This window comes from Urocitellus parryii, chromosome 1 (assembly GCF_045843805.1).
Source record: "Urocitellus parryii isolate mUroPar1 chromosome 1, mUroPar1.hap1, whole genome shotgun sequence".
Taxonomy (NCBI): domain Eukaryota; kingdom Metazoa; phylum Chordata; class Mammalia; order Rodentia; family Sciuridae; genus Urocitellus; species Urocitellus parryii.
Genome location: NC_135531.1, coordinates 100,830,703 through 100,845,910, shown reverse-complemented (window position 1 = coordinate 100,845,910; position 15,208 = coordinate 100,830,703). Strand labels below are relative to the sequence as shown.

The window sequence follows — 15,208 nt, the reverse complement described above, 5'->3', positions numbered from 1 at the left end:
AGGGGAATTTATTTTCCAAATTGGCTTTTTAGTGATTTGAGTTGCTTCATTAAATGATTTTGGTTGTTTCATAACAATAATGATCTCATTTTCTTTCAAATGCAGAATTTGCAATTTGGGGAAACTTGGATGGGGGAGGGAATTCTGTATTTCTGTATTTTCCTCTCAGTTGAAGTAGAAAGGGGGGCCTCTTTTCACGTTAATTGGATCCTTGAAATTCCCTCTGGGTAGCAAGGGTTTCTCTGTGGGTATGGAGCTCCTTATATCTAGACGTACCTTCCATGTTGAGAGTAAATGCAGTTCCTGCACAAGCAAAACTGAACAGAAGGGCTGTGGGCTGTTTGTTCAAAACAAAGTGCAAAGGGCTTGGGAGAGAGGACTTCTTCAGATTGTTGATTAGATTCACAGTTCCCTCTGCCTGTGAAGATATTGACGCTTTTCTGAACCCCAGTTTTCTACAGTTAGGCGATGTTCTGACCCTGTTAGGAATGGAAGAGACAAACGTGACTGCGACTGTGAAGTTCTTGTTCCTGCTCTTCTTTCTGTTCCTAGCACAGAAGAATTAACCCAGACTCTGAGCAGCTCTTCTTCCCACTCTGTCCACTCTTTCTGAGGCTTTGAGCTCCAGGCCTTTCCTTTTAACTTCAGCAAGGGATCGCATCATATGGGGGAGAACGAAAGGGACCTCGTTGGATTTACAGTTTATCCAAAGGAACCTACTTCTGCTTGGTGTCCTGAATGAAGTGCAGGTGTCTTGAGAAAGGCAGTGAGCTAAAGACTGAGTGTTAGTGTAGACGCGGCCCTTAGCTTCGAGGCACGAGAGGGAGGAGGTTGGAAGAGCGCGTCTATGCTTTTCGCGTGAACCTCAAAGCTAGCTGCTTGCTGGCCAGGTGCCGGTCGGCGGCTGCCTGCGCCCTACTGCAGCAGAGAGCAGCCGCAGCCTGTGCCTAGGGCACCGCTGCTGCTGGGGAAGAGTCCTGGGGCTGCTGACGCGGTTGGGAGGAGCCTCGCCTTTAATGCACCAGCCGCCTCCAGCCTCCTGCAGCAGGAGCAGCAGCAGCAGCAGCAGCAGCTGCGAGTGCGCGCGTGTGGGTGTGAGGGTGAGTGCGCTGGCGCCGGCCGCAGCGCCCTACCCAGCTCCCCGCCGGCTTCCCTAGCCCCCTCCTGCCGGAGCCGCCCTCCCGCGGGACCAACACCCTCATCCCGGCCAGGCAATCCTGAATCCTGCCCCTGCCATCTCGTCACTGCAGCTTGGGTCCGGAAAGGCACCATTTTGTCGCGGCTGCCCGTTCTCCCAGGGGAGGAGGGATCTTTTTTGCATTTTGGAGCGGCTGCCAACGAGGGGAACCTGTTGGGCATCTCCCCAGCCCCGCTTGTGAGTGCCTCCGGGGCGGGAGGGCGGGACCAGACCCCTCGGGGCTCGGCGCATCTTGGCACCCGGAGGCAGCAGAGGCAGGCGCAGCATCCTCGCTGGGAATTGGAGCTGAAGTGAGCACACCGCGCGGGAGGAGCCGCCGCAGCCTCGGAGAGCCCGAGTGGAGGAGGTGACAGCTCCATTGCCGGGTTTTTATTTTTTTTCTCTCCGCCTCCCCGTCTCCTCCTCAGGCTCGGACCATGGTGCAGTCCCACTGGCTCCCCTGCCCCCCTCTCCTGTGAGACTGGCTGCGGGGAGGGATCATGGATACTTGTCTGCCGGCTTCTGGTTCCCACGCAAGTAAGCCTGCTGTCAATGGAGGAGGACATTGATACCCGCAAAATCAACAACAGTTTCCTGCGCGACCACAGCTATGCGACCGAAGGTAACGCCAACCCGGCCGCATTCCGCCGCTGGGGCCGGGTGCAAGTTGCGGTTCGCTGTGCTTGGTGGGCAGCTAGACGCATAGTGGAGGAGACAACTCCGGGCCCGGGGGCTGGGGCAAGGGCTTGGGCTCGGCTCGCAGGGTAGCGCCAGGGCGCCGCACATCCATCCGGGCTCTGCTAGGCGAGCCCTTCGTTCAGCAGCAGGTGGACCCGGCGCCCCGGGAGTTAAAATGGCCCTTGGGGATTAGGCTTTTTCAGGGCGCGGCTCCCATCCGGAAAAGATGACCTCAGGAAGGCAGATGACCTCTGCTCCAAGATGCCTACAGGGGTCTGGGAGAGAGAGAAGGGAGGGGCCCAGTAGGACCTTGGTCCACCCCTCCCTGGGCGAAAAGATGTTGTGCGTCTCAGTGGCTGCAGGGAGGGCATGGTTTCATTTCCTGCCCATTCATCTCTCCGGCTGGCCGGGTTTTACCTGGTCAGACAATCAAAACCCCAAAAGACCCTTTGCAAAAGGGCGAGCCCCTCTCCCCTTGGAAGTGCATTAGCAAGAAATAAAAAGGTGGCTGGGGAAACAGTGTTCCAGCGGGGAGCAAACGAAGCTGACACGTGGGACGACCAATGCGATCGGTGTGGCCTTTAAAAATCACCATTATGAATTCTGCAGCAGTAGTTTCTGCTGAATCAACAGCCAGCAGAAAGCAAGAGGGTTCAGCAAGCTGAGCTTTGCCAAGAGGTGAAATTGTCGTGTCTCTCTCTCTCTCTCAACCAGCTTGTTCTGACATTAGCCCCGGCGCTGTGGAGCAGGCAGGGAAAGTCAGCAGGTGGATCTTATTCCGCCTTTTGTGTGTGAATAGAGAGTGGAGACATTTTATTTGAATGACAAAACTTTTGCATTTTTGCTTTATTTTCTACCTGTAGGCCTTTATCCCTAGCCACTAATATAAAGTGTTGTATTGTCATATTAGCCATATTCTCATGAGAAAAAAAAATGTGTGGAAGTGCTTTAGGAAAATGTTGCAAGGTATGTTAATTTTTTAAAAAATGATTCTTATTATTCTTGAATGCTACAATTTCTGTAATATTTAATCAATTCAAAAGAATACTAGCAAAATGTGGGTGGAGGGTTCAAGCTCTGAAGGAAATCAAAAGACAGACACAATCTGGGGGCATCTTCAATAAACATTCTGGGAAGTTTTGATAGGAAGAATGGCCAATGCTATTGAAAATATGTTTTTCCACTGGTTGTCATTATTGGAGAGCTTGAAGCCCAGTATTTCCACAATGCTAGATAAAGTAGAGTTGTAAGCTCTGTCCTCCAAGAGCTTAGAGACGCTATTTAAGATGTTCAGCCCATCCCTTCCCCGTAATGAGCAATATACTCACTGATTCTATTTCATGATGACAACATGATTGTAAGATGTTCTTCCTCAGTCTTCATGCTTTGTATTGGGTCAGTGATGGGTACCATATGACAACTCAGTATCTAAGCATGGCATCCAAGAAAGAAATAGGCCTTGCTTGGGTTTATTGGCTTTGGGGGAAACATTTCTGTGACTATGAAGATAGAGGGCTGCCTTCATGTTTTCAACTATATTACATTATGCAGGCAAAGGAAACTCACCAAGCTGAGAAAATGGCCAAATTGGGGTTATGTGAATAGGAAAGGAGTGTCATTTGTAGGATGAAGAAATCAGTTAAAAGTGGCATTTCTTATTGCTTTCAAGACCCTGGATTCTGCCTTTATTCTTATTTTGTGGAATTTTTGTAAATTATGATTTTGAATTAAATACCTGGGCTTATATAGTCAAAATGGGGCATGAGTTTGTAGCAAAGAACTTTGTAAAATTTTTCCGATATGTGAGAGTCAACCTCTCAGATCCCCACCCCCACCCCCGCCCCATCCCCTCCATCTCAGTAAAGGAAAGGGGGATTGAAAGTTAGATTGTGTAAAGTTGGGCCCAGCCAGAAGTTCTTATATTCTTGACCTATTCATTTCCAGGAACATTCTTGCAGTTGCTGGCTGGCCTTGGGGAACAGCCCCTCTTCCATTGAACACCTGAAAAGTAGAAGCATGCCTTGAGAGAGCACCAGATTAAAATATTCTCTGTTAAAATTCTCCCCAAAAGTTCTCTTCCCCCTTATTAACTTCAACTTGCGTACAGAGGAATTAGCCTCTAGGTCCTTTTATAGATCATACTTTCCTGTTCCTTTTTATATCTCTGCATTTTCCTCCTACCTGCTCAGATATATCAGGCTTCCCCCCACCACTAAAATCTCTTTCACATTTATCGGTGAATTTTTTCTCCCCTTTGCTCAGATCATTCCACACTGCAGTGTTCTATTTAAAGCTGAAAGGGTTTTGCTGTGTAGTTAGTGTGAAGGACTCTAAGCTCAATTTGCATTGTAAGTGGTAGCTGCAGGCAAGTTCATCCAGCTAAGAGCAATGCAAATGCTAAAGGACACTTTTTACCCAAGATTCTCTTTCTCTTATAACTGAGTGCATGATGTGCATTTGCTGAAGACATTAACACATTTCCTGTGACTTTTTTTGTTATCCTGAATATTAAAGTTATTGCCCCTCACCCATCTTTTCCTATCTTTCTTCCATTGTTAAAGTTAACATTTTGGGGCATCTTCTGTGTTCCAAGCACTTTGCTGAGTTCTTTGTGTGTAGCTTTTCAACCTAACCACTTCAAGAAGTGGTTCTCATTTTCCAATAAGGAAAATTAATCCAACTGAGGCCTAAAGACATTATTAATTTGCCAAGGTTACACAGTCAATGAAAAAGCTAATGTTGAAACTCAGGACAGTGTCTGAGCCCAGGTATTTTTTGCTGCAAAATTCTGCATTGCCTCATTTTCCTTTAACTATAGCTCTTGATCACAATGGTTTCAATCTTGAGTGTAAACTGGGTTTCCAACTTGGAGAGGATTCTTTGAGGAGATAATTTGAAAGTGTATGTATGGGCCGAGTTTGGTGGTGCATGCCAAATCCCAGCAGCTTGGGAGGCTGAGGCAGGCAGATCGTGAATTCAAAGCCAGCCTCAGCAAAAGTGAGGCACTAAGCAACTCAGTGAGACCCTGTCTCTAAATAAAATACAAAAAACTGCTGGGGATGTGGCTCAATGCCCCTGGATTCACACCCCAATACTAAAAAAAAAAAAAAAAAAAAAAATGTGTATGTATGGGATGAGTAAGGGCATCTGGTAGAGTTGGAATGACCACAAAAATAAAGTCAGCATGATGGTTTGGCCTTTGCAGATCTGGAACTCAGGGTTTCTACACCAAAGGTCCATCTCCCAAATCTCTATTCTATCTGTGGATATTTCTTCCTCACAAGAAAGCAGGTATAAGAAAGACATGGACATAAATGAAATAAACGGAAGTGTTTTGCTTAAGGGTATTGGGGGTTTTAGTTGGGCTTTCTTTGGGCCAAAGAACCCACTCTTTATTACAGTAGCTCATAGATTTCTAGATCAATCTTCCATTTTCAACTGGAGACACAGAATACTCTCATAAGTGGAGTATTTTAAAATAACTGTTTTGTTCTTAGTTTCCTTGGCTGTAAAATGGGAGTAACAGTAGGACCCTATATTTTAGGAAAAGTGATTTGATACAGAGAAAATGCTCAGGACAGTGCCTAGTACAAAGCCAGCCTTCAATAAATGTTCTCAATATGCTACAACAGCTGTTCTTATTTAAGCTTTATCTACACAGCAAGGATACTGTCTTTCCATAGATTATATGTTGATTTGAGGTGATCTTGGTGGGGAAGGGCACCCACCACAGTCTTCTTTTGGCTCATCTGCCAGCCATGGATCTTGTCATTTAGTAATTTTCTTAATGTACTTGCTGATTATATTCTGGCCACAAGAAAGTTCCGTCTTCTGTCAGAAACCTTAAAAAAAAAAAAAAAAAAAAAAAACAACTGTCCTGTTTACACATATTAAAGGAAGACAAGTTCACTATTTAATGTTCTTCCTCCCTATTACTGATTCATTTTGCCTTTAATTCCTTCAATAAGTATTAATTGAGTTCTGCAGAGGTGATACAGCATGTCCCAATACAGACATGTTCCATATATATCTTCATGGAGCTTTTCATCTGGCAGAGGAGGTAGACATTAGACAAGTAATTTTCCCAGTAAATATGTAGTCACTAGTTGTAATAAGTGATATTAAGGGAAGACCAAGATGCCTTGTAGTTGTGTATGTGGGTCTAATATAGATTGGGTGTTCAGAGACAATTTCTCACAGACAGTCCTAAGCTGAGACTTGAAAGATGAGTTCTGAATTAACAAGAGCTGAAGATATTTTAGGTAGAAGGAACAAAAAAAGAGGCACACAGGCCCAGGGACATAGAATCATCTGGCAGATTCAGGAATTTGGAAAGATGATTGTGGCTAGAGTGTACAGAGCAAGGGGGTTCATGGAGAAAATGAGACTGAAGTCTATAGTCTGACTTGGAACACACCAAAAGCAAGGTATAGGTAAATGAATAGAAATATGATAAATCAGTTATAAAATGTTAATAGCAAAATCCAGATGGGCCTATGTATCATCCCTGTAAATCTTTTATCCACTTTGATATCTGTTTAAAATTTCTCAGGATAAAATACTGGGGGAAAAAAAAAGATACTAGAGAGGTATTCAGGGACCAGATCACGTTAAGCCTCGTTGACCATAAGGTGTTTGGACTTTATCCAAAAATGGATCGAAAGCCATTAAAGGATTTTGATGGGGAGGAATCTGATCAGGTTTGTCTTTTTAAAAGCTGAGTCTGGTTGCCATGTAGGGTGGGGTCAGAGGACCAAGTATGAAATAAATAGGGACAAAAACTGGGAGATAAATTAGGAGTCCAGGGCTTGATCCTGGAATGGTGGCAACAAAAGAGATGGAGAGAACCCGATGGATTTGAGACACACTATACAGAAGGACTGTGACAGGCTTATTGATGTGCTAGGTTGGGTGTCTACAGAGAAGATGGTGTTGAACACTACTCCCAGAATTTTGCCATCAGAATGGATTCGTGAAGTGAATAGTTAAGGAAACAGGCTTTGGAAATTGATTAGTTTGAGGGACTTATGAGATGTCTGGTTTCACACTGAGACTCTGAGTAAGCAAGCACTTGAGTCTGGACAGGATATACAGATTTGGAATTAAACATCACTAGCATACTAAAGGTAATTAAAACCATGTGGACAGAAGAGATGCCTAGAAGAACATCCCAGGGTAGAATTCCAGGCAGAGTGAGAAATTACAAGGAAACCCATCCTGGGTCCATAGAAAGAAATTGTAGCAAAAAAAAAAGAGGTCAAAATGGAATAGGAGTCTTGGTAATTAATAATAAAAAAATATGAAAATTATTCAAATAATGATATATGGCTATTTCCCAGAAATGTGAAGAAATAATGAGTCCAATCCCAAGTGAGTTGAGTTTAGAGGGTCTCCAAATTTGAGATCGGAGTGACTTGTGAAATGCTATAGCTTCTTAGGGCCACAAGAATTAAAGTGAGAGTAAAGGTCCCGGCCCCCTCCTCCAACCCACAAAAGCTCAAGAAAAGGGGAAGCTTGATGGATATATCTGGGAAGGTACAAGAAAATGGCTATTAAAACGAAGATTCAGGGAAGGCATTGGAAAAATAAAAGAACGTGTAGTCACATGATGGAGAGCTGACTCTAGTTCCCCAAGTTGCTTTGGTATTTGTATGCAAATGCCAGATCAGAATGGTATTTCCAATGCATATGGATGAGTGTTTGAGCTCTCAGAAAAACCTGAAATGGAAGGTGGGAAGAAGCTGCCTTATACTATTGTAAATGACCTTTCTGGGGAAGGGAAATGTTCTGCTACTCAACATAATAACCAGAGTGCATTGAAAATCACTAGCAAGTATTCATTATTAGCATCCAGGTCCCTAGGGGCAATCCCGAGCCCTTTATGAGTGCTGGTCAGAAACGTACCAATGAACCCGGGGTGAATAATATTAGGCTGGTCCTGTCAAAATATTGGTAATGCTCAATGAAAAGTGCACAGCTGTAGACTGACATTCCAAGACTCTGGCATTTGCATTTAAGAAGAAACTAAGGGTCCAATTTAGACACTTAAGCTGAGGGAAGAGAGCTAGGACATCCAGAGTACTGTCTGCACTCCAGGCACTTTTCCTAGGTGTTGCCCATGTGTTTACTCATTTAATCTCCTTCCACAGCTTTGAGAAAGTGATTACGTTAGCCCCATTTTTCAGAATAAGAAACTCTGAAGTCTAGAGAACCCAAACAACTTGTACATCAAACATGCTTCTACTGCAGGCATGCTTATTTGTAAGAATGGAACTCCAGGCTCTTCTCTCTGCCCACCATGCTGCCTCTTGTCAGGGTATGTGTGCATGTGTGCGTGCATGTGTGCATGTGTGGGTTTATGCATGTGTGTGTATGTGTGTGTGTGTGTGTGTGTGTGTGTGTTGAAAGGGGTGTTGTGGCATTGAATTCAGAAGCATTCTGCCCCTGAGTTATGTCCTTGACCTTTACATTTTTTTTTTTTAACAATTTTGAGACAGGGTCTCACTTAAGTTGCCCAGGCTGGCATCAAACTTGCCATCCTCCTGCCTCAGCCTCTTGAACAACTGGGATTATAGTCATAAGCCACAGCACCTGTCTTCTTGTCAGGATTTTGGGGGTCAAGTACAGGTTGAGTTCCACCCTCCACAGACCTCTCCTCGATGACAGCTCTGTGCTGCTAGATTCGCTTGAGCCATCTTTCCCCAGCACGGCAGTGTATGACTCTGGGTTTCCCCCTCATCCTGAGAGGGCACTGAGTTCCTTCACCCAGCCAGAATCCTTAGCTAACTTGCTGCTCCAGTAGATTGGTTCTATTCCACTAAGAAAAGAAGAAAATACATGTGGAATCGAGCAGTCAAAATGTGAGGACTGATTAGAGTTTTTAAATAGCCTTTTTGATGTGCCTTGCCCCATCCTAAAGCATTAATAAGGTAGTTCCCTGGCGAGCTGAGCTGAGATGGCCATCTATGTGCCCATTCTCCAGAGCAGATGGCATCTCCTCTCACTGTCTGTACCATAGCGAAAGGAGTGGGACAGAAGCAGCTGTATGATGGTAAGTGTCCTTCTGTGCACAAAGGTGGAGGTATCTGAGACCTCCCTTTGGCCACAGCTGCTCTCCAGTCTCTCAACCCCCACTGATATGAGTTTGTGTTTATCCAACTTTGCCACTGAATTTCCTTCTTTTGCTTTCTAGTATAACTCTAGAATCTGGCAGAAAGTCAGCTCTGCTGTTAACTATTCCATTGAAAGCACAGATTGTTTCTACAAGGCTTTGTCATATATAACCTAGAAACCCTGCAATGCTTATGCTCCAAGTTCACTAGGGAGCAAGTTAGGAGTGATGATGAAAGAAAATACGTGTGTGAAAACTGTGGAAAACTAACTCATATTCATTGGTTTCTTTGGAGAGACGGTCATCGTGGGTAATGGGAAGAGCAAATCAGATTGTCAATTCTGTGCTTTTAGAAGAGAAGGACTTGATTGCTACAGCAAATGTAAAGAAATGAAGGCTGTGGATATGGGGCAAAAGAATGTGTGGGCTTCAATGGGGCCCCAACAGGCAGGTTTTAACCTGGGAAACCTGGGGTCTGCTAGATGCAGTATGTCTCACAGGAGGCGAGTATAAATGAATACACACTTCCTATTTTATTTGCACTGTGATTTTTGTCCCACTCAATATGTCTTAAAGATCTTTCCATGTCAGAACCCCTGTGTCTGTCTGTGCTTTTTAATGATTGTGCAGTGCTCCATGGTATGACTGTTTCCACCATTTATTTAGCAGTTCCTCTGTGAATAGATACAAAAATTGTTTCCAGGTTTTATATTACATAAGATGCTGCAGTGATTGTGGGGTGTGTGTGTGTGTGTGTGTGTGTGTGTGTGTGTTTTCAAATGTTCTCTTTTCTGATTTTATCACCTTGAAAACTGAGATTCTGATTCCCATTTCTTAGTAGAATGGCAAGAAGAAATCTCTGGTCCTCCACTTATTCTCTGTGTAGCCCTGCATCAGGCACTTAATCTCAAGAACCTGAATTTCCGTTGTGTGGACAATGAGGACACCAGGTGTACCTGTTTATATGTGCACAGTAACTGTGTCTTCTAAAGCCATTATAGATGTGAGGGTTAGTAAGTGAGAATAAATAGTGGGCAGTGGGGGAGGGCTTTCTGTGTGCCAGGGACAGGTTTTTGTCCTTAACTGTTTTTTTTTTCCCCTTATTTATCCTTACAGTTCTATAGGCTGATACTGTTCTTATCCCCCCTTTAAATGAAACACCGAAGCAGCATAAGATTATTACACAACAGTAAGGGAGACAGAAATCACATCCAGGTCTGTCTGATGCTAAACTCCCTGTTTTTAAACACTGCAACAGACCATCTCAATTTAGTATGTGAACACACCTGCTGAAAACAAAAGCCATGCTGTTGACACAGAGAAAAGGCTATTCATTTTTCTAAAGAAATACACTTTTGAATCAATACTGATACAAAGTGTCCAATTTTTATCAGGAATTTGAAAATGAACTGAGAAAAAAAAATTAAAGGCAATGCAGTATCGTAAGCAGTGATGTGAAATGTACGTCAGCAGCCCTGGGTAGGATTCCCAGTCCTGCCACCATAATTAGTCACTTTTACTCTCTGGGCTTTAGTTTCCTAATCTACTAATAATGAGGTTGAGGGTGGGGGAGGGGAAGGGATAGTCTCCGTAGGTTTTACTGGCTCTAAGTTTCTATGATGGTTTATATCTGTCTCTGGTATGTTCTGCTGTCATGCTCCGAGTGGGACTGGGAGAACACAGGCATAGGCTCTCCATGGCTCTAAGTGGCCCCAGAATTCCAGGTCTTGCTATACTTCCTTCAAGGGTCAGATCATCCTTCTGGCAAGAAGGCTCTGGTGCAGCCAAGAGGAGGAGCCAGAAAGGGAACCGTCTCCTTGCCAAAAGCTGCTGCAGATGGAGGAGCCAGTCTGTCTGGGCAGCCTATGACTTTGAGAGGAGCCATTTGGCAAAGTTTTTGGCAGGAGCTGCCTTGCAGCATGAATGCTGGAGACAGTCCTGGGCTGGAGTGAATCGGGGATGCAGCAAAGGTGGCTGGTGGAACAAATAACCATCTGGTGAGCAGGGTGCTGCTCATCTTGCTGCACTGACAGGGAAGAGCAAGTGCCAATCGGTGAAGCTAAGCTCTTGGTGACATGATCTGACAGGCACAATAGAATTTCTCTTCTGCTGTTGTATACTCCATGGGCCAGGGGCTATAAATCCCATGTGAACTTGGCTCTTTCAGAAATCAGGAAGGCCCCAATATCCTCCAATGTTACAAAGCAGGGGAGAGAATTCATCAGTTCACAACAAAAATGTATTGCCAGGTGCTATGCCGGATGTGCTGGGATTGTGCTAAAGTATAAGACTGTTGTTCTTCTTCTCAAACATCTTCCCATCTATTTGACCAGATGATGCTCTGTCCTTCTGGAGATGTAGTTAAGCTGGGCTGTGATCAGAGCCTGCCTGGATCTACACCCACCGCTGGCAATAGGAGCTCTGCGTCCTTGGACAGGTCATGCCGTCTTTTTGAGTATTTTTTAATCTACAAAAATATGGCAGGAGATGAGGCAACATGTTTTTGCTTATATGTGAGAATTAAATACATGCAAAAGGATCTATACCTCATGCATTTAGGATCAAGAGTTGAAAATGAATTCAAAATATTAAGGCAAGGAGTCATCAATAATGATATACCTATTTTAAACAGCATTCATTCATTTTGATGAAAGGTCTAATGAAGAATTGAGAATCAAGACCTTTAAGTATGGATTTTTAAAAATTTTTTGACCTTTTAAAATTTTGTTTAATTTTTATTTATTTATCTTTTATAATGAGTTACACATGATAGAAGAATGCATTTTGATTCGTTGTACACAAATGGAACATAAGTATGGATTGATGATTGGGGGCTATATTTTTTCTTGTACAAACCACACCCAGAATCACAAAGATCATGATTTTAGTTAATTTGAGATTGAGTGAGAGCACAGACACCTCATAAGCAATCTTACTACAGATTTTTATGATTGTTCCCCAAATTTATAGCTACTACACTTAATTTAACAGTTTTTTGTCATCATTTGAAAGCATTTAACTTACTTTTCATACAAAATCACCATTCTCTTTCTTTTGACACCTTCATCATTTTCCATGATACTTCATTAAATAACAAGTATAGCCAGCATTGAGGGATTTGATAACAAACACAATTGAATCTCAGTCAACATGCCACTCAACCTGAAAAGTTATGTATCTCCTAGATTTGCCTTATTTATAGACACTCCTGTTGGCCCCGTTTCTTAAAAGGATGGCAAGGCATGTTTTCATCCAGTGAGTCAGCTACTTAGAAGATTGCTAAGAGTTCCTATTGCAATTATGAGGTAGAAGAGCCACTATATTCTGAATGCTTACAACATAGCAGGAATTGGTCCTGTATGTGACCCAGTATTCATTATGTATAGATATACCATATATGGGTTACATGCATATATGCTGAGTATATGATATGTGTGTTTGTGTGTGTGTGTGTGTGTGTGTGTGTGTATTCCTCACAACAGCCCTCAGAAGTATATATAGTTGAAGCTGAATTAGATGAAACTTTTAGGTATAATTCACCATTTTTATCCATCTCCTAGTACAGTTTCTGGCAAATAGCCCCCATTACACATTTATTGAGGATATGAAGAAAGGAAGAAACTGATTTTTATTTTATTGATGAAGAAACTGAGGCTTGGGAAATTTGTATAATTTGCCCAGTATTGATCAGCTAACCTGGAATGTAAATTCAGGTATCAACAAAGAAATACATGTTCTGGGACTTGAAGTGTAACTCAGTGGGAGAGCACTCTCTTGGTATAGATGAGGCCCTGAGTTCAATCCTGAACACCATAAACACACATGCACACACACAAAAGTATGTTCTTAGGGAGAAGCTTAGATATATTACAATAACTTCTATTGTATAAAACTCTTGGACATATAGTTAGGATTCCATATCACCCAGAGAATAATCTAATAGGATGAAAATTTTATATTATCTCCATTTCATACATGTATATGGATGTTCTATAACAGGGTTTAGTAAACTTTTCCTGAAAAGGGCCAGATCATAAATATTTTAAGCTCTCTCTGTCCAGGCTATACAATTTATCCATTGTAGAATATAGGCATGGTTGTGTTCTAGCCAAACTCTATCTACAAAATTGGATGGTGATCTGTAGACTGTAGTCTGCTGACCCCCATTCTAAAAAAAAAAAAAAAAAAAAAAAAAAAAGTTACTAGGAACTGATAAAAGTTCAAAATATATTGATCTTCCAAGTGAGTGAGTGCAGTTAGTGCTGGAGGAAAGTTTAACTGACCAGGTAGAGTTTAGGGGGTGAAGGGGCCCTGGGGGATGCTGGCAAGTGGAGAAGAGTAGTAAAGGCTTTGCTTATTGAGGCCTGGAGTGTTGTGATGATAGGCGGTAAAGGAAGGCGAGAATGGTATGTTAGTTGAGCAGATGGACTGGAGGATAGAGATACTGTTTGCTGGCTCATGGAATCCCTCATGGAATCCCCATCATAGCCATAGCTCATTCTAAGTAGAGTCCCTCCAGTTGTTCACTCAGCACTCACTTAAAAAATATTTATTATAAATAGTAGGCACTGTGCTTAAATAATCTAGGTATACAACAAAAAATCAGATATAGAACCTGCTTCCATGGAGTTTGTGTGCTATTGAGAAGATACATACTAAATAAACACAAGCCTGGCCATAAACATAAATCTTGTGAAATACTATGTCGGGGGGGGGGGGAGTCTATGAGAAAGCAAAGTACAGCTCACTGGTAAAAATTTATACTGTAGAGAAAATTCTATATCTCCAGGCATCATAATCATTATAAGCATTTTCTATATATTTCTTCTCAGGTTTTGTGTGTGTGTGTGTGTGTGTGTGTGTATGTGTATGTGTGTGTGTGTGTGTGTGTGTGTGTGTGTGTGAGAGAGAGAGAGAGAGAGAGAGAGAGATGAGCGAATGCTGGAATTATATATAAAATGGTATCATGTCTAGTTTTGGCCCACCACATAACACTATGAGCACTTTTCTCCAACATCCAATAGTTGATTCATAGTTTTATTATCCTCCAAATGCTGGAAATTTATGTTATTCCACTTTTTGCTATACTAATTGTGTGATAAATAATGGCATGACTTTAACTCATATGTTTGATTATTTTTAGAGTAAGTTTCTAAAGGTACAATTGCTGAGTTAAATGATATGCATAGTTAAGTTTCTAGATAGTGTTCATAAGTTGCCTTCTAAACTAGTAATTCCAGACTGGGGGTGTAGCTCAATGGTAGAGTGCTTGCCTAGCAGGTGCAAGGCCTAGGTTCAATTCAACACATAAAAAAGTCTTACTTTGTAATCGCAGGTGTCCTTCCCTACCATTGTTCCATCCACATTTTGCCTACAACTCATATTGGCACAGGTTTTTAGGGTGTTGGCGTTATTCCAGAGAAGTTGTATGAGCTAAAGATTGGAAAAAATTTCATAAAGATGTAACCATTGACTTTTGATTCCATAGGCCTTGTTCCTCTAAGAGCTCCAGGGACAAGAAGCAGGTATAATCCTCAGCTTCTGCCATTAAGTACTTAGGTGAGCAGTTAGGTCCCTGGGATTCAGTGGCCCACCCATGTTAAATAAAATTACTTTCATGGTTTCAGGGCATCATTTGTAGATAAGTACATGGAACCTGGTGACCCAGAAATGTTAATTTTCTTAAAACTGATAAGTAGGTAACTTCAAAGAATGTTTGACCTAGTAAGAAAGCAGTGTGGTTGTTTAATGAGCAAACCTCTCTTGGGCTATACATTTGAAATTTCTGAAACTAGTGCTCACTTTTTTATGGGGGGGGTAGACTATGTGTAGTTGAATGCGATTTGAACCCAGGCAAAGCTGAGAAAACTGAACACTACCTATTATTGTCTTGACACTTTAAAACATCTTCAGTTTTCTCCTCAAGCCTGGCACCATGATTTAATGTAAATGAAAAATACAAATCTTGTAAATTACCAGGGGGGTTGTTATTTTTTTTAATGAGAAAGTATGTTTGTGGTCTACATTTCAGCAGTCTTTGGGGTTACAGTTGGGGTCAATATGAAGTCCCAATTCATTTGACTTGAGAATTTGGGGGCATTTTTCCCTCTCTAAAGTGTCTTGAGGGCTTGAAGTAAGAATACTAAGTTCTTTGAGACCTGCCCCTTTCCTGCTCCTGGCACTAAGGATTAAATCCAGGAACCTGCACATGTTGGGCAAGTACTCTACTACTGACCTATACC

General features: G+C 42.5%; 1 protein-coding gene across 1 annotated transcript in view; it reads left to right on the top strand.

Moving 5' to 3' along the window:
• Positions 1–1,059: 1,059 nt before the first annotated feature.
• The window catches only part of Ppp2r2b (protein phosphatase 2 regulatory subunit Bbeta), a 258,917-nt gene continuing 244,768 nt past the window's right edge, over positions 1,060–15,208 (top strand). The window contains exons 1-2 of the mRNA XM_077796682.1: positions 1,060–1,100; positions 1,606–1,799. Of these exons, the coding sequence (XP_077652808.1) occupies positions 1,730–1,799 (70 nt within the window). The 5' untranslated portion in view covers positions 1,060–1,100; positions 1,606–1,729. The remainder of the gene's footprint in view (positions 1,101–1,605; positions 1,800–15,208) is intronic.